Raw genomic sequence first — 24,050 nt, forward strand, 5'->3', positions numbered from 1 at the left:
AGTTGAGGTTTTGTAGTTGGATATACGTATAAAGTAGCCCTGGAGTAGAAGCACTAAATGAGTCAGTTTGGAAATCCCCCAAGTCTCAGGTGAGGCTGAGAATGGAGATGAGGGGGTTCTTTCTGCGGTAATCGTGCCAAGCGCCTAACACCAACTGGGCACCTTGCATCAACTTTCTTAGTCGCTAAAATTAGCGCATGAATTTGCAGTTCGATACCCAGAGCTACGCGTAGGGCTCTAGATCCATAGAAAGGTGAAGAAGTGGTAGATGATGAGGCTGGAGTTGACAGGATTGTATAACATATCGCGGGTGTGATACGTTAAATGAGCCAACACCGCAGAGAATGAAAAGCATTTGAACATTAAATACGTGAATATGGGTATCTATCGAAATGCAAGGCCAAATGGACAAAATGGAGCAAAATTATCAACTGTCAGACTCCGGGTGTTTGCCTTGAACGGCATCAGCAACGCCACCAGCCCAGTTCTTCAGGTCATCGAATTTGTGCCAAAGTGTGCCCCACCACGTCGAGCCTTTTTCGTCGTCACTTTGATGGTCTGTGGCGGGTGGTGCTTCAGCTGTTGGAGTTGGGTTTGGTGCTGGTTGTTCTGGTTTGGGCTGCACTGGTTCTGGTTGTGGGGGCGATGGTTGGGGAGGTGATGGCTCCGCGGGTGACGGCTCCGCGGGTGACGGCTGCGGGGGTCTGGCTGTTGCTGAAGTTTGAGCTGGGGGATCCGGAGGTGTGTCCAAGACCGGTGTGTTCTCATCCGAGTGGAGGCCAACTGGCTTCAGCGGGAGTCGTAGTGTGCCATTGCTTGGAAGGGGATCAACACCCAAAGAGTCACAGACGATATTATATACCTCGATGTTTTCTATACAAATCCGTTAGGTCAAATCTCAATCAACGGTTGGGAGCAGGCACTTACGAAACACTTCCACCCGGCTGTTTGGTTTATGCGGGAAGGCTGGGCCGCGCGCAATAAAGATTGCACGCATCAATGGATGCTCATGGTCATATCCGTGGATACCATTAGGATGATATTGCTTCCCGGTCTTCAAAGCCTCTTTGACATCGAACTCTCCCCGATTAACGATAGCCCACCCCGTCTTAGGGATCACCCACAACGGCGCAATGCGTTCATTGTTCGAGAAGTGATACCGTTCAGGCATTGTCTCCCGTGTATAGAATTCAAACGCATGCTCGTAATCCGGAGCTACCTTCTCCAATTGTTTCCGGAGGGTCTCCAGATCCTCGGGGCGTTTGGGGCGTAGACCAGCAGATGGCCAACCATCAATATGTTCAATTAGATCATAATCGATCAAATCGTCCAACTGGATTAATCTTTCCGTAGAGGTGGTGGCCATCCCATGGTCTGAGACAACCACGATGTTGACCACCTCGGTGAGATTGCGTCGCTCAAGACCAGTCATAATTCCGGCGATCATGTTATCCGCTTCGGAAATCGTCTTTCGAATTTCAGTGCTGTTAGGGCCAAATTTATGCCCATCCTGGTCGACGTTAGGAACGTAAGCCACGATAAACTGCGGCCGCTCAGGTGTTATCTGCGATTTATCCTCGAGACCTGGGAGATCCAAAAACTCAAGTACCCGATCCACCTTGCGAGACAAGACTTCCGTCCCGTTGTATTTGTCCAAAAAGGTTGGCTCCTTGTCACCAATGTGCGCCTCAGACCCCGGCCACATATGGATGGCGGTCTTCACACGCTGCTTTTCTGCTGTGACCCAGAGGGGTTCCGCCATCCACCACTTGGGTTGCATGCTGACAGTTGGATGGGTATAGTAGAATTCTTCCTTCATATTCGGGTCCCAAAATGTGTTGCCTACAATCCCATGACTTTCGGGGTAGAGTCCGGTCATAAGTGTGAAGTGATTTGGGAATGTGACGCTCGGGAAGCTGGGATTCATGTATTGCGGGGAAACGCCATTGGCGACGATGGAGTTCAGCGCAGGAGTCAGGCCACGGTCGAGAAAGTCGGCTCTGAAACCATCGAGCGAGATATAGATAGTGGTTGGCGCAAAGAGAGCTGTGCCGTTCGAGAGCAAGGGTGGAGGGTGTGCCCGTGAAGCCCGGAAACCGCCCGAGGCTTTATACGCCCCAAGGAGGAGGATGACGAAGAGAATGGCGACCAGAGCAATTATAAACAAGATTTTGCGCCACGAAGGCCGTGGAGGCTAAGTAGCAGACGTGTTAGCAGAGGGCGTAGAAACCAACCACGGTACGTCTTACCGGCTCGTATGTATATTCGCCTTTGCTGCCCAAATCTAACGATGATCCGCTCAAAAGGGATGCATTATCATCACCAATGCCCTCTTCCATCTCATACATCAGCTCCCCATCCTCGCTGACTCTCTCACGGCGTGACCCCCTCCGCTGTCGCCGTTGCATTTTCGTCTTCCCGATCTTCACACTGCTGCCATTTGGGCTGAAAATCCTCCGCAGACCCTGCCCGGTGCCTCGGCGTATCAAAAGGTTCTCCAGCTCCTCTTCATCTTCTAGCACTGCTCGGTCGTGCTCTGCGATTTCCAGGGTGCTGCGGTTCTGATGAAGGAGCGCGTCATCGTCGGAATCAGAGTCCTGTTCGGAGGGCGACCGCAACGAAGATGCATCGTTGTCGTAATTTGCAGGAGAAAGAAGGGAATGACTAGTGTCTGGGCGGCGCATTGCTAGCCTGATGGAGACATGGAAAAGGAGCTGAGATGGAGAAAGGGAGATCGAAGGAATGCCAAGACCCGGCAATCATTTGCGATAAGCCCGATCTATGAGAATTACTTCTTGATATTTCTTGTTTAGCTTCCAATATTGGTATGGGCTGTTTATTTGGAGCATTTTGGGGATTTTATTCATTTGAAAATTCAATATAATGAGATTATTCCTAGGAGTATCATACTCGCTACGTCAAGTTGCAGCTATAATCCTTCGTTGTTGGGTTTGTGTACAGCTTGCCTATTCCGGCTCAACACCTACATAATCGCCCAGGCTCGTTCTAATAATTGAGGATCTTATAGCTCTTCTGACGGTTCGATTTTGCCATGGTCAGTCTGATTGTGATTTTTCGGTCGGTCAACCATAGGCTAATGGCGAATTTTAGTATCGATGTAAGAATAACTCCGCGGATAGACGGGAGGAAGCATCTTAACTATACGCATAACGTCGCCTGCGATGTTATTCCAGCAAATCTGGTAAGTAATCGACTTGTTTGGCTGAAATTGAAGTGCATCTCAAATCTCTCTACATCCTAAAGGGGCGATGTAAGCAAAGACAGGTCAGGTGAATAGTGACCGGGGTCCGGGGCTGTTATTTAAGGGCCCTCTGCTTTACCTTCGCACGTTCATTCCCTCCCCGAAACAATTAATTGTATTCGCTCTTGGGCGCATTCATCTCTACCATGTCCAAGGATCTTGGACTTGCTAGAATTACTTCATCAATTAATGCGAAAAATACCGCGAACAATCGTGCCTTATTAGCCCGCCCTAATGTTCCTGACACCACCGTTGATAATGCCAATGCCGCTCCCGCGCGCGCACCCTCTAGGTCCGGTGAGCAGGGCACATAGTCTCCTCGTCTGACCAACGCGAACATCGCCTGGACCATGATGTCGCTCTGTCTATCCGCGCTCCTCTCTGCCCTCGATTTAACAATCGTGACTCCCGCAATTCCCGCCATAGTCGGCTCGCTCAAGTCTGCCGCTGGTTATACTTGGGTGGGGAGCGCCTATACTCTAGCCTATGCAGCGATAACTCCGGTGTGGGGATCTGTCTCCGATATATGGGGCCGGAAGCCGATCATGCTGATCGCAGTAGCCATTTTTTTACTCGGAAGTCTTGTCTGTGCATTTGCACCGAAAATGGACGTTTTGATCGTGGGTCGTGCTATTCAGGGACTGGGGGACCCGGGTATAGGTATAATGGTCAATATTGTTGTTAGTGATATGTTCTCGCTACGGGATCGAGGGCTCTATCTCGCGACCACCTCACTGGTTTGAGCGGTTGGAAGTGCTATAGGACCGGTGTTGGGCGGTATTTTTACTGAGAGGCTGGGGCAGGTGCAGCTCTATTTTGGATATCAACAAGGCTGACCGTTGTTTAGTTGGCGATGGTGTTTCTGGATCAATCGTTGGGCCTTCTACTTCATGTGATGACCCTGAGCTAACTCAACCTATCGTACCGGTCGGGGCCGTCTCCTTTCTCGTCTTACTATTCTTCTTGAGAGTCCAGAACCCCCGAACCCCAATCGCCGCCGGTCTAAAAGTCATCGACTGGACAGGAAGCGTTCTAATTGTAGGGGGCGCTCTGATGATCCTCCTAGCCCTCGAGTTTGGCGACATCGTCTACTCCTGGTCTTCCGCAACAGTGATCTGTCTATTAATTTTCGAAGCCGCAGTGATGACACTGTTTGTAGTCAATGAGTGGAAGATCGCCAAGAATCCTATTCTCCCTCTTTGGCTATTTTCCTCGCCGACCAACGCAGCGCCATACGTTGTTTTCGCGTGCAATTCATACGTCTTCATCGGGCAAGCATTTTACCTACCCCTTTACGCGCAGTCCGTCCTAGGCGCGACGGCCTTGATGTCAGGATTGTACCTCCTTCCGCTAATCGTCTCATGTGCCCTGGCCGCAGCCGCTGCGGGGATTTCCATGCAGCGGACTGGGAAATATTTTCCCGTGATGTATATTGCGCAGCGCCTTTTGGTCCTTGGTTCGGGACTACTAATCGGACTCAACTTTGAATCCAACATAACCAAACTAATCATCTTCCAGATTCTGGTCGGCGTGGGCATGATCATCGAAGCCCCTATCCTGGCGGCTCAATCTGCTACAACTGTTCGCGATACGGCTGCTGTGACTGCGACAATGGGGTTTGTTCGGTAGCTTACCACAGCTATCTCAGTTGTCGTCGGGGGTGTCGTCTTTCAGAATGAGATGAATGCGAAGAACGGGGAGTTGGCAATCCAGCTCGGGTCGAATTCATCCCTAGCCAGCATATTCAATGGCGACAGTGCTGCTTCGAGGGTGACGGAGATTCGCACCGTTGGACTGAATGCAGATCTACAAGTCTTGGTTAGGACGACCTACTTTGAGTCGTTGAAGATGGTGTGGATCATGGTAGGTCTCCTCAACATTACAAGACGTTACATTGCTGTCTTATAACCCTGTGGGGGATCTATACTAATGGAATGTCCTGGTTGCTATTAGTATGTTGCCTTTGCTGGATTAGCCACCATTCTTAATCTGTTTGTGCAGGCCCGTAAGCTCCCGAGTGAAAATGAGGGTGCCGTGCTGGGAGTTGACCGATCACGGCAAGAAGGGAGCCCTACTAATGGGACCGCGGATATGGATTTACAGAGTGATCAACATGATTAACGTTGGCTGTGCATGTTGGCTTGAAAACGCTCTCTTTTTATTCTATCCCCAAGACACCGCATCGAAGATCTGTATTTAATTCCTACAGCCAAATCCCTATATCACATAACCAGTAGAAGCAAGAGTCGGATACGCAAATATGTACACCCTACTCTAAATTTCAATATATTTAATCCATCATGTTACAACCCATATATGGGGAGATTTATGATAATATTAGGGAAAAAGCTTGAGAGTAGGCTTGCAGTCCTGTACGATGTTGTTAGTTTGGTTGCAAGTTACGCTGTTGTCTCCGGCATCTGCGAGAAATTGAAATTACTCCCCATGTTACTTAAAAGCCGGTATCAACTTTGTTGCTTTTGCATTCATTCCTACAGACTGCATTGACCTCCATGGTAGCGTGTGAACAAAGCTTGTCAGGGTATCATCGGTTCTGCAGGAACATACATTCCACAGCTAACTAACTAGTGCGTGGCAGCCACATTCCTCAGGTTGCTCGCAAGCGCGAGATCAGAGTTATGGACTTGACGTGAACGCCGCTGACGTTTCCTAAGAACAGAGAATTGTAACCGATAGGTCTTCGAGCATACTCGAGTGAAATCTCTGATGCTTGGTGAGCTTAGTTGATGCAAGCTCATTGGATGCCGGATGCAGTTGCTAGAAGATCGACAAAGCGATCAGCCGTGCAAAGGGATCGGCGTGAAGGATTTTCGGTGCGCGACTAGCTGTTGAAGGCTCTTATAGTGCTATGACGAAAAAAAACCCCCAAGAAATACCTGCCAATCCTTTTGTAGCCGATTCTAGAACCCAAGACTGCTCTACCAGATATCAAGCGAGATCCACCTGTCGTACAGCTCGGGAAAGCAGGGAGCCTCACGACCCAGCAGAAATCAAGTGGAGTGCTACAAACGGTTGTCCACTACTCTACCAACTGCTCTTTTTAGGTACTTCGCGCATCCAGAAAGCTATGGAGGCTCTCCACCCATTGTGTGTCCCCATCCCTTCAGACAACGTGTCTTCGGCATATAACCCTGAAAACAGACCATCCACAAAGACAATCCACTTGATTTTCATTGTGACAGATCTGAAGTGGATCTCTGTGGAATTCCACGGTGGTGGAGTGTTCGGCAAAGATGTCCGCTTGCGAGAGCAGCGCCTTCCTAATCGGGACATTATATCACGTGACCCTATCCAAGCGAGCGGTGTCTCCACCGTTCGGACGAACAGCAAGTTTGGAAGATCATGACGAGATAGGCGTCGGGCTAAACCGTTTGTCCCAGGGTTTCAATGTGGAGTCGAGACCTAAGAAATGTGACCTTCACTCCGGATGCGGAAATCACCAACTCTCGCTTCCACTTTACCCAAGGGTCCCATCGAGGGCAGAGAGGAACATCGAGGCTCAGAGGAACGTCGAGAGGCACATGTTCCAAATAGAAAATTTTTTTTCTTTCCAATTGTTCATGGCATCACCAATTAACCTTAATTAATCTATATGCCGGATTTGGACACCTCGTCAGATCTATAAGAATGGCATCCTCTTCGCTTCAAACTCCTGCTAGATCTCCATCTCCATCGCATCAGCATTATCACCCTAGGTAAGTCCTGAGTCCTGACACCAGAATAAAGAATATATATACTAACCCCAATCCCAGCTTCGTCGTTCGTTAAGACAGCAAGCCACATCTCATTTCTTAATCCAATCGCTTTTCATTTTTATTAAAAATGCACTTCACAGCCCCCTCCGTGGCCCTGCTGGCTCTCGCAGCCGGCGTTCAGGCCGGTGGTGCCAAAGAGCAGCACGAACCCCCCGTCCGCGGCATAAAGAGCATTGGCAAGCACCATGCTAGCGGCGGAACTGGTACCGGTGTCGCTCCTACTGGTGTTGTCCCTACTGGTGCCCAGACTGGCACTCACCCCATTGCCACCGGCGGCCACCACAACAACGGTACCGGTACACAGACTGGTAGCCACCCCATCGTCACTGGCACCCACAACAACGGTACCCAGACCGGCGGCAAGAACAGCACTATCATCGTCACTGGTACTGCTCCCTGCTACAGCTGCCACGGTAGCGCGACCATCCCGGTCAACGTCCCTACCAAGACTAACACTGCCTCTGCCTCTGGTGGTGCTTCCCCCTCCGGTGGTGCTGGCGGTGTTGGCGGTGGCTCCGGCTCCGGCTCTGGCTCCGGCTCTGGCTCTGGATCTGGCTCTGGATCTGGCTCTGGTAGCAACGGCTCCGGCTCTGGCACTGGTTCTGGATCCGAGTCTGGTTCCGGCTCTGGCTCTGGCTCTGGCAGCAACGGCTCTGGCTCTAGCTCTGGAGGTTCCTCCTCCGGTGGTGGTGTTGTCGGTGGCTCCGGCTCTGGATCTGAGTCTGGCTCTGGCTCTGGCTCTGGCTCTGGCTCTGGCTCTGGCTCTGGCTCTGGCTCTGGTTCTGGCTCTGGCTCTGGCTCTGGCTCTGGCTCTGGCTCCGGCAGCAACGGCTCCGGCTCCGGCTCCGGCACTGGCTCTGGTTCTGGCTCTGGCAGCAACGGCTCTGGCTCTGGATCCGAGTCTGGCTCTGGCTCCGGCACTGGCTCTGGTTCTGGATCTGGTAGCACCGGCACTGGCTCTGGTAGCAACGGTTCTGGTTCTGGCTCTGGCTCCGGCACTGGCACTGGCTCCAGCACTGGCACTGGCTCTGGTTCTGGCAGCACCGGCTCCGGCTCCGGCTCTGGATCTGGCACTTCATCTGGCACTGGCTCTGGCTCCGGTTCTGGAACCGAAGGCTCTGCCTTCCCCAGCTCGACCGAATACACCCCCTCCAGCCCCGGCTCCAAGGTCACCGCACCCCAGGTCGGAGTCCTCAGTGCTGTTATTGGCAGCATTGTCTACGGTGCCGTTATGCTTCTCGCATAAACGTCTCGCAGTTACTTAATGTTCACAAGGCTGTCTCTTAGTGTCGGTGTTTGTTAGATCGCTGGGTTTCTCTTTGTTTCTTTCTGATATCTGATCTTGGAACTGGCTAAGGCTAGCGACTTGATTCACTTGGAGGTGGGAGTACTGGGATATCTAGACTGGCGTTGGAGGATATGATGTTTGATTCTTTTGGTTCTTCGGAGTTCATTGGTGGGTTATTTGGTAATATATCAGTACTTAATTTAATTCTAATTCAAAGAAAGGTTTTTTTGGATAGTACTGTCTCAATGTACTTGCCTATATGAACATATTAAGATGAAAGACTAGCAGATAAAGCCAATAATACCCTCATAACCAGGATGCAATTTTCCTGACACCAAAGTCAAACCCACGTCCTCTATACTTCCAAATCCTCCACAGGAATAAAACTCAGACTCATTGACTAAAGTGTAATGGCACCAGTGGCAAAAATACAACCCTAGGTATATAGCTAATAATAGACGCACGGAACGCAGTCAAGCTGTCCCTGCAGGGTCGAGTGGCGGTCTGCTAGCCGTTTACCAGCCCGTTGACTTTGCTTTAAGGTTTGTCTGGATATGTGGATGGAGATTGGCTCGATTAAGGTTTTAGATTGACTTCTGTGTCCTTGATGCAACGTGAGCTTCGCTGTGTGGAGTTGTGGGAGTCATCCATGGACCATGGTTGGTACTTTCTTAATATTACGAGATATCAATAGATTCTGCGCGATGGTATGGCTGAAGAATTTTGAATTTTAGAGTAACTAGATACATGGTTGCTAAAAATGAAAATGTATACATGCACTCTTTCACGAGCTTCATCATCACTCCCCATTCGCAAAAAAATGAAGCAAAAGAACCACCCCCAAACACCAGAATAATCACGCAATGCAACGCACATAACAAGAAAATCAATAATTGCAACCATTGTAAAACAAAAACACCATCTATGCAACCATTCCAGTCTCTCCGTGTCTACACATTAGACACCCAATTCACCCATTGACACCCACAACCCCCATCACCACCATCAACACCCCCAGCATCCTCGATCGTAGCATTCTTCGTCTCACCAAGACCCTTAAATAGCCCCGCAGCAGGATTAACAAGCTCACCCCCAACAGCACGATCCTCCAGCTGCAACTGCACAGCCGTGATATTGTAATGACCGTCATCTTCGAGCGGGTAGCAGTAGACCATTTTCTTTTTCTCGGCGCCGCCGTGGCGGTCCACTGTTATTGTTACCGGGTATGGGAATGAGCCTGGACGGACGAAGTCTGTTGCAGAGGATGTGGATGTAGGTTCGTTTGTTGATGTCGTTGTTGTAGCCGAGGAGGTTGTGGTGCTTGTTGCTGTGTTGTTTGATTTTAGGAAGAGGTGACGGTTGATTTTGTCTGGTTGGGTCCAGATTTGGATTAGGAGTCGGGTTTGGGACCATGTGCATCGGTATTTTGCGGCGGATTTGGAGGTTCCGCCGTTTGTGTCGGCCGGGGTGGATTTGGTTTGGGAAGTTAGGAAGATGGATTTGTCGAAGTAGCTATAGAAGCCGTAGTGTTCGGTTGAGAGACCGCGGTTGTAGAGGTGGATTGGTTGGGATGAGGGGAGGGGGTAGAGCATTGCGGCGGATGGGGTTCCGTCTGCGTTTTCTTCTGGTGCTGGGATTATGGATGAGATGTTGGGGTATGCGGTGCCGTTGGAGGTATCTGAGCGGCGGTAGATGCTTGCCGAGGAGAGTGAAACTGGTGAGAGGAGGGACATGTAGAAGGGTGTTTCTTCGCCGGCATAGGGTATGGTATTATTGTCTGTGTATTGACCGAGGAAGCTCTGCTCTGCATCTGTTGGTGCTGCGGGCGATGGGTTGAAAAGTTCGTCGCTTCTGATACGTAGTTTCGAGCTAGCAGTAGTGCTGTTCTCGTATGTACCATTTCGGAAGTTAATGGAAACACGGAAACTGGGTTGGTTCGCATTGTACGGCTCATTGGCATCCTGCTGGTCCTTGGGCAAAGCACAACTCCACATCGAAGACGGGGTGATACAAGTCGATTTTTCAAGCTGCGGTTGCGTCCCAACAACTGTTGCAATCCCAGTCGGCATGGGTGGATAGCCTGTTAGGTTCAGCCACTGCGATTGAACAGGAGTATCGTGTCCTTTCTTTGTCAGTGTGATTGCTAGAACAGTGGCTAGCGTCACGACGATTAAGAAGAAAATGCAGATCACGAAATACCATCTGCGTCGAATACGACCCTCGCGTCCTGGTCGTCCGCTCTTCTTGCTGAATAGACCTCGGCCACGCCAGGGATTGCAGAATCTTCGGCCAGTGGCGTCTTCCTTTTCGAGTCTGCGGCGTCGGGCCTCATGAGGGCCTATCGCGCCGCTTGGGTTGACGCTCGAAACTCCAGCTGCAGGGTCATGATCGTAACGTGGCTGTGTATCATAACGAGATGGGAGAGGAGCTTCTCTGGGATATTGCGTGTACGCAGGGGCCGGAGCCTGCATATCTGACATTGGGATTGAGCCAAGTCCACCAGCGGCGCGCTGGAAACCGGGAGAGATAGGCTCAGAAGGCTGTAAATGTCCTTGAGACGCAAGGCCAGACCCTTGGGGCAGTCCTCGTTCTGGTTGAGGCTCCTCAGATCCAGGCTGCCGATCCTGGGCCACAGACACTTGGGATTGCTCTTGCTGATGCTGGACATCCACCCCGGTAGGCTGTGTTGGTGGCAGAGGCGGTACAGGCGGTGCATTCGAGTGAGGATGGGCGGTTAAACCAAATGGCCACCCAGAACCAGATTGCCGTCCCTGGACAACAAGCGGCCCTTGAGGCTGTGTTGCATGGCCATAAGTTGCCTGTCGTGTCTGGGGAGGAGCCTGTCCATATGCGACTTGAGAATATTCAGGTGATGTTTGTGTAACAGGAAGTTCTTGCGGTTGTCCCTTTGGTTGTCCTTGCGGTTGTTCTTGTTCGGTATAAGCCCACTCAAACCCCGAGAAGTGTCTTTGGGCAGCTGGCTGTTGAACCTTTGGTTGCCCTTGTGGCTGTCCCCATGGCCATTCTGACCTTGGTGTTGCTACTTGAGAAGCTGGTACTGGCTGGACCATGGGCGGTTCCGAGATTTCTCGCGACATTTCCTCTGGTTGCGGCTGTTGCATTATCGGCTCCATTGGCTGGGCAGCCTGAGGAGCCTGAGGAGCGAAGACTGGCACATATTGCACCGTCGGCTGCAGAGCTTGTACCTGAGGTTGTGGCGGAGGCGTAGTGTAATGGAAATTAGTAACCGGGGGCGAGATATTAGTGATTATCTGCGGAGCCGGAGCCGGAGCCGGAGCCGGAGCGTGAGTTGGCTCAGGCATTGGGATAGGAGCTGGCGCAGGAGCGGGGGCTGGCTCGGGCATGGAAATAGGAACTGGCGCTGGCGCAGGTGCAGACGGTTCCAAAACCTGTCTATCAACTCCCTCCACAGGCGCAACAACAGGAACAGGAACAGGAACAGGAGGCGAAGCAGCACGCTGAGACCTAGATTCCGAAACACCACCCCTAGTCCCATGCGCCGCCACCGAACCCTTCTCCTTCTCATCCTCATCAACAACAGACGAATCCCACGTATGAGAACTGAACTCCGACGAGGGTGACAACACCTGCACCTCCTTCGCACGAACCGCATACCCAGGCTGAACTGACGACTTCGTCGTCTCAGGACGAGGAGAATCGATATCAATAAGCAGTCCTGCATTCTTAGTCGATGTCGTTGAAGGACCCGAATTCTGGGTTTCATTTTCACTCGTGCCTTCAAGATCTGATACCCCAGGTTCCCGAACCTCAACCTCAACAAGCGCAAGTCCCCGACCACTCTCTGCAGACGGATTTATCGCTCCTGCTGGTACAGTAACTGGATTGACAGGCGTTATCGAGCAAACGTGATTAACGCACTCGAAATACGGCGTCTTGCTGAATAACTCGTGCGCACAGGCTTGGTAGTACTCAGCCGCTTCGCCTTGAATTGTCTGGTTATTGCTGAACATGAAGGACATGGTGTTTTGTCTACTTGAGACGTTTGAGACGTATGCCGGTGGTGGGGATTGGTGGCGTTCGGGGCCTTGGTATTGGTCTGTCTCGAATGAGCGGGATATCTCGAAGGCTTTTTCGCCCATCGGTGCTGCGGTCTCTGGTGTATCGGGTGAGAAGCAGGAGATTTCTTTCTCGCGTGGTATCCATTCTTTTCGCTCAAGTGGGCGGGTTGTGGTTGTTGTTGTTGATGGGGTTGAAGGTGATTCTTGTGGGAAGGATGGGCTGAGGGGGGATTTTATGGATCGGCCGAGCAGTGGAGAGAGGAGGTATGTCCACCAGCCTTGTGACTCGGGTCTGTCTGCGTCTGCCTGTGTGTTGACGCTGAGACGACCCTGTTTTTGGCTTTTCGGGGTTGGGCGGACTGTTTCTGGTGTCCGGGGTGGACTGTCGTCTTCCCAGATCGAGGCTGCTGAGAGGGCTCGCGCGTTCCTTTCTGCGCCTTTGTTCTGGTATCCAGTCTCTGAGGCGGGAGTTTTGGTAGCAGCTGAGTGCTGTGCGGGAATTGCTGGCACGGGTGGGACATCTGTTTCATATTGCCAGAGACGGGGTGTTGGCTGCGAGTAGACACTTGAGGTTGCTCTTGGACGTAGCATCTCCGTGCTCGAGTTTGAGTGTGCGTTCCATGGTGCCTCGCCTCGTGCTGGTGTAACGATAATCGATGGAGTGAGCGGGGTGCCTGCGCTGTCGAGCTCTTGTGATCTCTCTCCTGACTCACTGCGAGGCACAGTGAGTCCGATCATGACATGCCGGTCTGAGGGCGAGAGAGCATGCTCATGTCTATCGTGGAACGGATTTTCATCTCTGGTGGTTAGGAACGAGGTTCCAGTTCCCTTTTGGCTGTTTGTCTCGGGTAACCGCTGGAAGCCCCGTGAAACCCTCCTCTTGAATGTATCCTTTGATTTCTGAGCAGTGCGTTCCTTCTCTCGCACTTTTGAAAGGAGCTTCAGATCATTCAGATCGACGAACGGCGCAGCCGCATTTTGTTCTGCTGGAATCGACTGTTTCCTCGGCGCCGGCGCTAAGGTGAAATCCGTAACGAGGTTCAGACCGACTGGTTTCCCGACGCTTTTACGTTTCTTGGTGATACGGATATTCAGTCTCGAGGATTCCCGGGTGGAAATAGGCGAGCGTTTTCCATCTTTGGTCTTCGCCTCAAGCTGTTGTCGTGCTGCCTTGGACAGAAATGCAAAGGGTCGGTCTCGTTCTTCCTGGTCTTCCGAGGAGCATGAGGGACTTGAGATCTCTTCGCTGATAGGCGATGATAAAGGAAAGTTTGGTACTGGGACCTGGAGGTCTTGAGGCTTTCGTTTGAGCATGATGGTTTAGTAGACTTGACTGTGTCGAGATGTTAGTCTGCAGAGATGACAAGATTTGATAGTTATGCATACCATGTGTCAGGAAAGCATGCAAGAAGGAAAAAAGCAAGGAAACGAAACAAAGAGTCGTCTATTAATATTATATAGCAAGTAAAACAATGGGAGAAGGCAACAATGGACAATAGCCCTGAATAGAAGTTGATTGAGTCAAATGCAAAACAAAAGAAAGACAAATGAAGACGAAAAAATAAGAAAAGCCCCGAGACTTTAAGTCCAGCTCTATTTCTGCATTGTCTGCATTTCTGCCGTTTCTGCATCATCACCGTGCAGATGCCAGAGAGTCCAGGCCGGGCACTGTACAGGACACAGCTCAAGCTATAAACAACCCGGCCAATAATCATCGTCCCTGGTGAATTTCGGCAGCGATCCCAGACAGCCCGCTGCAACTAGCTTCGTGCTTCATCTTGAAGGTCCGTCATTGGACGACTGGCAGAGAGATCACCAGGGGAAGCAGAAATGGAGGTGATGGATTGGATGCAAAGGTCAGACTGAGGCCGGTCACTACGCGCCGGACCGGGGGCGGGCGCTTCGAGGGGCCAATTAGTGGAGGGACAGAAATAGATTCTATGATGATACTTATTATAATCACTTATTTAAAGCAGGACTTGTCTTTCTGAAACAAGATGTTTTCGTGTTACTGTTTATATTATTTGATCTATTTGATCTATTTGATTTCATTTCTATGGGGAGATGTTGATACTCCACATTATAGTTATATAGTATGCACTAGAAAGTGATGCTTTTGAATTGAAACATGAATATCATAATCCAGCTATTCCAGCTATTCAATATTCCATATTCCATATTCCCTCCTATCGTATTCCATGTAGAGTGGCCCAGAAAAAAAAAGAAGCAAAGCAATTGCGGGTATGAATAAACAGAACAGGGGAAAACAGAGACCACTCCAATAAGATCAAACAAAAAAACAGATTCAGTATAAACCAACTCCCAAGTCGAAGAAAAAAATCAACCGGGAATTGCATCTATAAGAGGGATATATGATATCAAGAGAACAAAGTCCAAAACAAAGTCGTCGATGATAGGTTTTGCGTGACTAGTCATATCTCATACACAGCTTGAGCTTCCTCGCACCTTACACCAACCCGCTACCGCCGCTCATATTCAATGCCTTGCATAGCCGCACTAGAGCCATTCATAAGGGGCGGTAGCGTGCGCGGCTGCTCCTGAGTCACGCCATTGCCGAACCCACCAAACACAGGGCCCTGGCCATTGACCTGGTTGGAGCTCATTTGGTGGTGCTCGAAGATGGATGGGGGCCGGGAGGCGTTGGCTTGCTGGTTGAGTTGGGCGCGCATCTCATCCATCTCGGACTGCATGACCGCCCGGTCGCGCTGGGATTGTGCCACGGTTTTCTCCAGCATCGCGATATAATCAATCGCCCGGGTGAGCGTTTCCCATTTGCTGGATTTGTTGGTTTGACCGGGTGGTAGACGTAATCGGAGGGCTTCGAAACAGTCTTTCATTTCACTGCGCCGTTTGCGCTCGGCTAGTTTGTGCGTTACGCGTAATTCAGGCGTGCGGCTGTAGGGGGTGCTACCGGGCGGTCCATCTTCTTCGCCGATCAACTCTCGCACAGCCTTATGTTGGAGGGAGTGGTGGTGGTGTACATTTTGTGGTAGGTCTGGGAGATTGTTAGTATTGCGCGTGCACTCAGTGTCTTATTCTGGCGGGATCATACCGTGTTGTCCTCGTGGCATCCGTTCCGAGTACATGCTGTTCATAGACTCGGCCATGCTTCCTTTTCGGGAGAACGGAGGATTGGACTCTCCCTTCGAGGAGACGGAGCTGGAGCGCGCCATGTCCGGGTCGGGGAAGGCATATGCCATACCCGCCGTGGGTGCTTCAGCGTTGTAAATCTCCGACCGAGGATTCGAGGAAATGGCCGGAGCAGTGCGACCGGCGGCGAAACTCCGCTGTTGGTCGGTGGCGCGAGGGCCCAGCGGAGAGAGTGGCTGGCTGCCTCCTGAGTACCGAGGTCCCCGGTATGAATTCATGTCGGTCGGAATCCCTCGTTCCCTTTGGAGACTTGAGACGATCGACGATTGGGACGCATTGGTGCTGTGGTAGGGCGAGGCTGGGTTGATGGCGAGAGAACTGATTCCTTGGTTCATGCGACTGTCGACGCTGCTGCGACGGGATTCAGTCGTCTCGGCCACACTCGTGCGTTGGGAGGGAGCTTCGTAATTCTGGTTGATGGAGGGGAGTGTGGAGGTCGGCTGGCTGAAGTTTGGAGAGGGTTGTTGAGTGCCAGCGGAAGAAGGCGTGGTGGATTGATCGTGGGGGTAAGGGGAGCGATCGACAGCCGGGTGTCCGCGATTCGGGGAGGGTTGCGACGCGGATATGAAGCTGAGAGAGGGATAATTGTTGCCAGTGCCATTGGTCGCCGTGGAGTAGGTGGACGATCCTACATGGTCAGCACCGCGCCGCTCCCATTCCATACTAGGTGAGGGTCTCCTACTTGTGCTTTGCGGCATTGACCAATTCCCGGAGTCACGCTCGATCGTGTTCAGTGAGCCGTTCCCGGGGGATTTCTCCGCAGAGGCTCCGGTGCCAGGCATATTCGCGGTGAGGGTCGAGATGGAAGGGAGGGTTTGGGTTGAGCCTGCAGTAGACTGAGGCGCTGAGACTGCCTCCCATGGGCGATGTGCGACAGAGGGATCCATGGTGGGAGAGTCTGAATCAGGCGGGGGAAACAGTGACGAAGAACTCGAAAATTAACCCGCTCTCTTTTTTTTTTCCTCCCACACTATCGCATATTCCAAATCGAGAGGGTAGAGATATCAATTCGAGAAACGATTCACCGTGAAACCGTTTCGTTGTAAAGTTTCGAGGTTCGCGGAACTTCGAGGTCAAAAGGAAGGCTAGATTGAAGGTTAGACGTAAAGAGGTAAAGGCAACACAGATCAAGCTTACCGAAAGGAACGTGGCACGGAAGCGTAAAGGTATTATATAGAGTATTATGAAGGAAATAGAGAGAGTTAAGAGGGAATGTAGAGAGTGTAGAGAGTGTAGAGTGTAGCCAAGAGTGAGAGAGTCGAGAGATTAAAGAATAGAAAATTGGAGAGTCGAAACCCTCGAGTCTCTGAAACTCCTCTTTTTCTTTTTTTTTTTCTTTTTTTCTTTTTTTCTTTTTTTCAACCTTCTTTTTTGGCATCCCCTTTCTTGGAATTAAAAATAAAAATAACAGAAATAACAGAAATAAAATATATAAAATATATCTACTAAAAGAAATGAAAAAATAAAAGGGAAATTCAAAAGAATGTACTGGTATTACTGCCAAGGCCCTACTGCAACTGTGTGTGCCACGAGGCTGACCCTGGGGAGTAAGGACTATACAGATACCTTGTTAGGTCGACTATTCCTCGATTCACACGATTAACCCTATTAACCCTTATTAACTTACTGTTTTCTCTCTCTTAATGATCCCTATTCTCTATTATATTTTCATATCTATAAATTACATATTCAGGCATATCCATATACACTACTATAATAGTGACATTCCTGAAGAAAGATCCCTAGAAAAAGCAAGGAGAACACGTTTCGTTGCATTCGAGTCTTCACGTCATCTTTTTGGGTGGATTTCACTGAATTTTTATATATACTAGATTACTATATTACTATTGTTACAATACACCTTCACGTGGCTCTCTCCCTTGCAGTCTCTGTCTACTTATTGGAGTCTCCTTCTCTTTCCATCCAGTCAAGCTGCATTCGCGACCGGGGCTAACTGCAAAATCCCGCTTGGGAGATTAAGTACTGTAAGTACGAGTACAGATAGTACAAACATAAATATATAAAACTAATAATAATAATAATAATAAAATAGAACCATGTTGACGTTGGACACATGGCATGAGGATGCAGGGTTGATCGGCAGTCTCGGGGGCCAAATAGTCGCAAATACATTCTCTTCTTTTGTGTTTGTTCGGGAGATTGGGCAAAGTACCAAGTACAGAAGTCCATCCCTGTCAGTTTAATCCTTGTCCCCCATGCGAATAAACATGTCTTTTCTTCAGTCTCACACATGGCATCTGTTAAGAGTCTCCTTTACTCACCGAAGATACGTTTGATCGTCGCATATATATATATACATATTTCTTTATTCTCCAAAGTTATAATCCTTATATTATATTTCCTCCCAAGGTTAATTCTTAATCATAGTATATTTAGGTATATATTACCCTCTAGCTAAAACATGATCCACTTTCTCCCCTACATATTTTCTGTTTGTAACACCTCGGACACAGACAGAACAGTGTGTCACAGATCACCCACGCTTCCATGAGCTTGAGCTTCATACCGTAGACCTGCAACCACCCGTCCCTGCCGCCCAAATCATCACATGTTGACCTGTCAGAATCAGAGCCATGGGTAGTACGGAGTACTATGTCGCGCGGCTATTTTCACCTATTCACGGGGCTGTTGAGGGTAATATCCCGGTTCCGAACAGTCCAGTGTGACCTGGGAAGTCTTGGCGAATATGACCAAGCTTATTTTGTTTGGGTTTTTTTTTGGATCTGGATCTGCTCTACTCCGTATATCCGTATATATTGATGCACCTACATAATAAGGTATCAGGTACTATTCTATAGTATTCCATAGTCCAACATAGTTTCATTGTCTGTTTTTGGAAAGATAGTCATTGAGACAATGGGAATATTTACCCAAGGGGGTCTACGCCACTACAATCGCGGAACCGCGTTGCCTGAACCAGGTGGCTTTTGGGTTGATGTGTCGATTTGATCTTTCCGTTTGATCGGGTGTTCGTCCAGAAATAGATCTAGACTGTAACGCGTAAATATAAAATACATACATAAAATACACTAAACCCCAATTTTTAAAAACGAAAATGAAAATGCGTCGGCCAAACCGACGGTCTAGCCGACACCGCCACACTGTGGCTGCAATAACACGTCGTCTATCCACCTGGGCACTAATCCACACTGCACCCAAGGCTATAGCAATTTAGGCAGAAATTCAATATAACCAATATGCATGTCAAGTACCACTGTCTATCATCTTCCCCTTCCAGCATGCCACATGGCACCATCGTCGCCTTGCAGAATGTCTCGAAGATCGCCACCCGATCTACGGCACATTCCTCGAACCTCTGACACGGTAGCACTTCTCCATACTTGACGAAAGGACACTGTTTATCTGAGTCTCCAAGTTCGATCTCTGCCAAACAGCTGCTGACCCCGGATAAAAAAAAAACAAAACGTCCCCCAAAAAAAACCGTCCACAACGGGAATTCTGGGTACGACTCTATCTCTACAACGTTGTACACCCTCGCCAACCTGCCTAATCCCGATCAAGGGATGGGCATCATTAATTGTCAACCTTAGAGTTCGTTATGTCAATAGTGCATGGCGAATGCGAATCCCTCCTTTTCTCATGGCTCATGGCTCGCCCATGGCAATCACCCATGCTCTCCCATCCCATCTGTTCGGTCCCATCATGGCAATACCGTGGCCCTTTCCCATTCCTGCATCCACGCCTCTTTTGAGGGTCGTGCTCGTGGACCGTGCCTTGCTGCCCTTTCCCAATAGTCTGTCTTGACACACGGGTCGTACCGTTCAGGGATGTAGGTACTTTTCTTTTTCCTTTCTCTTTTCTTTTTCCATTTGCCTCTTCCAATTCCAATTCTAGATCATCTTCCCTCGCATGGAAGTAGCCCCTTCGTGCAAATAATGCCCTAGAATATGACTTCATTTAAATAGTCTCCTCATAGTCTTCAGAAAAAGTCTCCAGCATAAAATCCGATCCCGTGCCTCTATGCGTTCTGCACTACTACCCACTACCTGGTTATACATATGTATACAACCTACGGAATACATTGCACATACTTGCCTATTTGCATATGTATGTACGGTGTACTGGACGGAGTACCTCCCAACTCAAACTCCCCTGCCGACGATCCTCGCACCGGCTCCCGTTCCCCGAAGCTGGGGAGCGCACAGCCAAAGCTTAGAGGTTACATGCGAAAAAGGTTGGGAAATATCATACCGGGATTTTTCAACTAGAATGTGAGCACGGATTCAATAATCAATTATCATCGAAGATATCCACTGAGGCTAGAAACCTCCCGTTTTGTCCATCCGTAACTTCCGCCGGCGTGTCGCCCCCCAACCACCGCCGTAACACAACTATTTCGTACCCACCTGGGCATCAAGTAGTTTCTTAGCTACCCCACTGAAAAACAATATTGGCGCTCGCCATTGAGATAATTTTGCTTCAGCTCCACCGGTGACTAAAATAACACCCAAAATGGCTTCCCACAATGTTTCAAAATTGCTTCCTGTCCAATATCGCCCAACCTCGTCCGATCATATAAAATACCCAATCTCCCTCCACCCTCCTTACACATGATATCACCATAGTCAACTTAAACTTCCACATAACATGTAGAATCTCAACCCTGACTCCCATCATTCCTCACAACTGTCCGCCTCCCCAAACTCTTATTCCGAAGCGCGAGGTTCCTCGCCTCGGCTTTGATATCATCCACTCTGCGAGTGAGCATGATATAACCTTCCTCATCTAGCGCAAAGAGAGCTTCCTTGAGCCATACCCGGCAAGTGATTCTCTCGCGGAATCGTACTGAATCGGCGATTAGGATTTGACGAAGACGTCCAAGAAAATGTGCGTGGAGCGTAGGGTCTAACACTCCTATCTTAAGAGCTCCGAGGAGTGATTCCTCATAGATGACAGTCTGGTCGGGTAGATGCTCGAAGCGCCAGATGGTTGGATCGATGTCGTTGAGCAGATGGTAGATCGAGCCTGATGTTGTATTCTGGTGAAGATAGAGGCGCCAGTGGAATGTGTAGCTCTTATCGCCGCGATTTGGTAGGAGGATGTACAGGCCGTTTATTTCAAAGGTGAGATGTAGTGCGTCTATGTCAGACTGACTGATGTGCTCTACTGTTGACATATCGGGTGATTATAGCAGTCGTGTGTTAGGATGGTAAAAGTAAAGTGACGGTTTGGATGTAAATGTAATGATAGTGGATGAACAGAAAACACAACATGGCCTATATGAGTCTGCCTGGCCGAACCGCTTTCTCGTTCGTTGTCATAACGCTTCTTTTACATGTAGCGCTTAATCCGAGTAACTAGTTCATTGGTGTGGTCTAATCTTGGGTGTTTCGCGTTTAAGTCGAGCTCCCAGGGCGCTAAATCGGACGACTAGAGGAATACCACCCATACGCCTAGAATATCCTTTAGCCCAATAATATAATACACAATAAGAGGGGATTATCGGAATTAAAACACGACCCCCTGTTGGTACCTAGACCCGTGATCCCAATATAGTACCTCAGGCTCCCAGGTGTCCATGGATCAATGGCCCCTCTTGGGACCACTTTTCTCTAACCTCGGTCCATCCCGTCGAACAGACCTCAAGTTCATTAGATATGTCATCCTCAAAAAATGAGAGCAGAGAATAGAGACAGAATTCAAGATCGACGCGACGATCAGGCTTGTATCCACCCGGTCGCAACTAACCACTCCATTTGGTGAACCCCCCTCCGGATGAGGTCACTAATCTAGAATATGGTAATCATTCTACTATTATAGGAAAGGATCCACGCCCCCAACGGCTGTTCAGCACAAGTACTACAAGCCCTGCAAGCCCTGCAAGTTCAAACTCGGCCGAAGGCAGAATATTTCCACAGAACCGCCATCCGAAGATGAGGCTACAGCTGCCTCAGCTAAGCACCCCCATCTGACACCCTAGCCAAGAACCGCAACGATCCACGGTACTTTATGTTATATCAGAAGCCTTCAGCCATCCATCCCCCCATGTCTGGATGATCCTACCATTAGTACTTCGCACCTTCACCCCCGATAACCAGGTGTGATTGGCAGATCATTCCACGATCTCCCTCCCCTTGAAATCATCGTGGCATACCCCTTGCCTGCCAAAGCTCCACCGGGATCCATCCTCCTCTCGTTCTCGGTTTAGGTGCTGTCGCGTGTCGAATGTCAAAGCACCCTGTACTCTGTAGGAAGGGGGTGAGGTGGAGCAGAGTTGCCATACCGTCCCAAACATGTCTTGTCTTGCATCATGAGAATTCCACGGGGAATCGTCGCCGCTTCCCAGGTTACCTCCTTACTGGGTATGCGGATATGTGGATATGTTTTGCGCCATGTGTAGCTCTCCTTTTTTTTTTCTAGGTCGAGGTACGGAACACATGCATGCATCGTACATGTGCACTACGACATAATGCGACATCATGTTGCAGGGGCTAAGAGCCTCCACTTGTGTACATATTTTGTGGTTTGGCTTTTGGATTTGCATTTATATATTTTTTGTCGAATCTTCCCCCACTGCCAAGATTAGCTGTAACATAATATTTTGTTTTGTTTTGTTTTGTTTTTCCTGTATTGAAATCATCGGAAATAGTCGTTAATAGTCCTTAATTAATTACTCAATTATTCCTTCCTTGCTGTGTCTCAGATCGTTTCGTCTGAGGTCCATTTATTCCGCCATGTGCTTGTTTCAGTTCGCGCCGGGTCTCGGGATCGTCCCGCGTGTCTTGTTATGGGTTTCAATTGCTGCTTTGAGTAACCGTAATGTTTATTTGTAGAATTCGTTGGGAGTTTACCTCGTTGCTAGGCGCTGGATATTTGAATTTTTGATGTTCATCCTTGTATATTGTAGCCTGGTTGCATATTGAATGTTGAACTCAACGAATTGGTTGGAAGTACGAATATATATTCGTGGAAATATAGGTCCAACCACATTGTGTTAATCATGATGCAGCTGCTACAAGCCCTTTTTTGTCACCCTTGGGTTTACCTTCTCAGAAGAAGGATTACTTTGCAAATGAAAGAATTTTACCAACTCCATATTCTTTTTTACCCTTTTCCCTACGTTCCGCCTACTCGTTTATCCCCTCGGGGCTTGAGGGCTCAGTGAGATGTGAAGATAGAGTATGTAAAATTCATACAACAATGGCTCGCTAGTCTCATTTAATCGCCCAACTTGAATATCAACTTTAGATCGCAATGTCTTGCGAGAGCGTCAACGTGATTACACGACCTGACCGACAGAGTATTCCCACACAAACTCCCATCCCTGTCTCGTATGTAGCGAATAAAGGTCGAAGGGCCGGGCGATACTCCGAGGGAAGCCACAGGAGCCTTTTGCCTCGATATGTTATCCAGGCGATGTCGTCACTCAGGCCATATCCAATTTGCTGTTCCACGGCAGGGGGTAGATTGAGAGGGGTGGTCGAAATGAACATATCATTGACCAAATCGAATGTGCCAGCGACAGTATGTAGGCGATTCGGTGTGCTTTTATCAAATTCGAGAAATGTGGGCACGTCTACCTCAGAAAACATGTCATCACAAGATTGCATGAGAGGCAATTGAAGATCAATCGATGAGATGTATTGTCCAGTGCCTGAATCCTGAACCGTGATGCCCAGGTCCCAGACTTTGAAATCTTCATCCTTACGCTTGTGTGTCATTGATGCGAGCCAACGTCCATCCAGAGACCAGGAAATAGATAGCACCTCACCGTCACTCTCACCTAGGTCTGCTATACATTGTCTGGTCTCCGGGTTCCAGATTCTGATTGTCTGGTCGTCTGATCCCGACGCTAGTCTTCCATCCTGCGACCAGCGCAAGTGAAAAACTGGTCGACCATGGCCCTCGAGAGTTGATATGCGTTCTCTAGTGACTGGATCCCAGACCCACACTTCTCCACCAAATGACCCGGATGCGAGCCGCTGGCTATCATGGGACCAGCCAATTGACGTAACATGAAGGCTATCGAGGAGCATTGATGCGCAGCTGGTTATCGGGTCCCAGATTCTTACTCCATCGAAGTGTTCCGACGATGCAAGCCAGGCTCCATTTGGCGACCAGGAGAAGGTTCCCCCGGAGGTTCCCTCCATGAGCCCATCAAACTTTTGAAACGTTGATCTGGGCTTTTTGATGCTTGGATCCCAGATTCTAATTGCTCTTCCAGCTAATGCGATATGTCTTCCATCGAGAGACCAGGCAAGTGAGGAACCGCCCGAGCGATGTAACTCATAAAATGACAAACAATCTCCAGTGGCTGTATCCCATATTCGAACTGTGTTATCATCCAGACTTCCTGACCTTGTCGCAACTCGATTTCCATCCGGTGACCAGGAAATTGATACAACATCGTCATCATGTTTCCCAACCCCCGTTACACAATCTCCAGTCGCTAGGTCCCAGATTTTGATTGTTTTGTCAGCTGATGCCAGTCGGCTTCCATCCGGAGACCAGACAGTTGGACGAACAGTACC

At 49.5% G+C, this 24,050-nt stretch overlaps 9 protein-coding genes across 9 annotated transcripts; 4 read left to right on the plus strand and 5 right to left on the minus strand.

Moving 5' to 3' along the window:
- Window positions 1-427: 427 nt before the first annotated feature.
- On the minus strand, window positions 428-2,684 carry N7455_009007 (nucleotide pyrophosphatase/phosphodiesterase family protein; the record flags this gene model as incomplete). The annotated part of the gene is made up of 3 exons (XM_040958755.1): window positions 428-873; window positions 928-2,194; window positions 2,250-2,684. 3 exons carry the CDS (start codon window positions 2,682-2,684, stop codon window positions 428-430), a joined length of 2,148 nt encoding a protein of 715 aa, XP_040810748.1.
- Window positions 2,685-3,408: 724 nt separating this feature from the next.
- N7455_009008 (uncharacterized protein) lies at window positions 3,409-3,576 on the plus strand (the record flags this gene model as incomplete). Its single annotated transcript, XM_065606062.1, has 1 exon — window positions 3,409-3,576. The coding sequence occupies one exon, from the start codon at window positions 3,409-3,411 to the stop codon at window positions 3,574-3,576; it is 168 nt and encodes a 55-aa protein (XP_065461011.1).
- Window positions 3,577-3,612: 36 nt separating this feature from the next.
- N7455_009009 (uncharacterized protein) lies at window positions 3,613-5,383 on the plus strand (the record flags this gene model as incomplete). Its single annotated transcript, XM_040958801.2, has 4 exons — window positions 3,613-3,916; window positions 4,110-4,843; window positions 4,892-5,125; window positions 5,216-5,383. 4 exons carry the CDS (start codon window positions 3,613-3,615, stop codon window positions 5,381-5,383), a joined length of 1,440 nt encoding a protein of 479 aa, XP_040810831.2.
- Window positions 5,384-6,350: 967 nt separating this feature from the next.
- Window positions 6,351-6,629, plus strand: N7455_009010 (uncharacterized protein; the record flags this gene model as incomplete). Its single annotated transcript, XM_065606063.1, has 1 exon — window positions 6,351-6,629. One exon carries the CDS (start codon window positions 6,351-6,353, stop codon window positions 6,627-6,629), a length of 279 nt encoding a protein of 92 aa, XP_065461012.1.
- Window positions 6,630-7,105: 476 nt separating this feature from the next.
- N7455_009011 (uncharacterized protein) lies at window positions 7,106-8,284 on the plus strand (the record flags this gene model as incomplete). The annotated part of the gene is made up of 2 exons (XM_065606064.1): window positions 7,106-7,547; window positions 8,154-8,284. The coding sequence occupies 2 exons, from the start codon at window positions 7,106-7,108 to the stop codon at window positions 8,282-8,284; spliced, it is 573 nt and encodes a 190-aa protein (XP_065461013.1).
- Window positions 8,285-9,276: 992 nt separating this feature from the next.
- N7455_009012 (uncharacterized protein) lies at window positions 9,277-13,680 on the minus strand (the record flags this gene model as incomplete). Its single annotated transcript, XM_040958694.1, has 1 exon — window positions 9,277-13,680. One exon carries the CDS (start codon window positions 13,678-13,680, stop codon window positions 9,277-9,279), a length of 4,404 nt encoding a protein of 1,467 aa, XP_040810744.1.
- Window positions 13,681-14,846: 1,166 nt separating this feature from the next.
- On the minus strand, window positions 14,847-16,424 carry N7455_009013 (uncharacterized protein; the record flags this gene model as incomplete). Its single annotated transcript, XM_040958740.1, has 3 exons — window positions 14,847-15,382; window positions 15,440-16,165; window positions 16,220-16,424. The coding sequence occupies 3 exons, from the start codon at window positions 16,422-16,424 to the stop codon at window positions 14,847-14,849; spliced, it is 1,467 nt and encodes a 488-aa protein (XP_040810795.1).
- Window positions 16,425-20,176: 3,752 nt separating this feature from the next.
- N7455_009014 (uncharacterized protein) lies at window positions 20,177-20,695 on the minus strand (the record flags this gene model as incomplete). The annotated part of the gene is made up of 1 exon (XM_040958714.1): window positions 20,177-20,695. One exon carries the CDS (start codon window positions 20,693-20,695, stop codon window positions 20,177-20,179), a length of 519 nt encoding a protein of 172 aa, XP_040810753.1.
- A 2,068-nt stretch (window positions 20,696-22,763) lies between these two features.
- N7455_009015 (WD40 repeat domain-containing protein) lies at window positions 22,764-23,555 on the minus strand (the record flags this gene model as incomplete). The annotated part of the gene is made up of 1 exon (XM_065606065.1): window positions 22,764-23,555. One exon carries the CDS (start codon window positions 23,553-23,555, stop codon window positions 22,764-22,766), a length of 792 nt encoding a protein of 263 aa, XP_065461014.1.
- Window positions 23,556-24,050: the final 495 nt, after the last annotated feature.

This window comes from Penicillium solitum (assembly GCF_028829755.1).
Source record: "Penicillium solitum strain IBT 25940 chromosome Unknown utg000005l_segment0_segment0, whole genome shotgun sequence".
In the NCBI taxonomy this organism is placed as follows: Eukaryota; Fungi; Ascomycota; class Eurotiomycetes; order Eurotiales; family Aspergillaceae; genus Penicillium; species Penicillium solitum.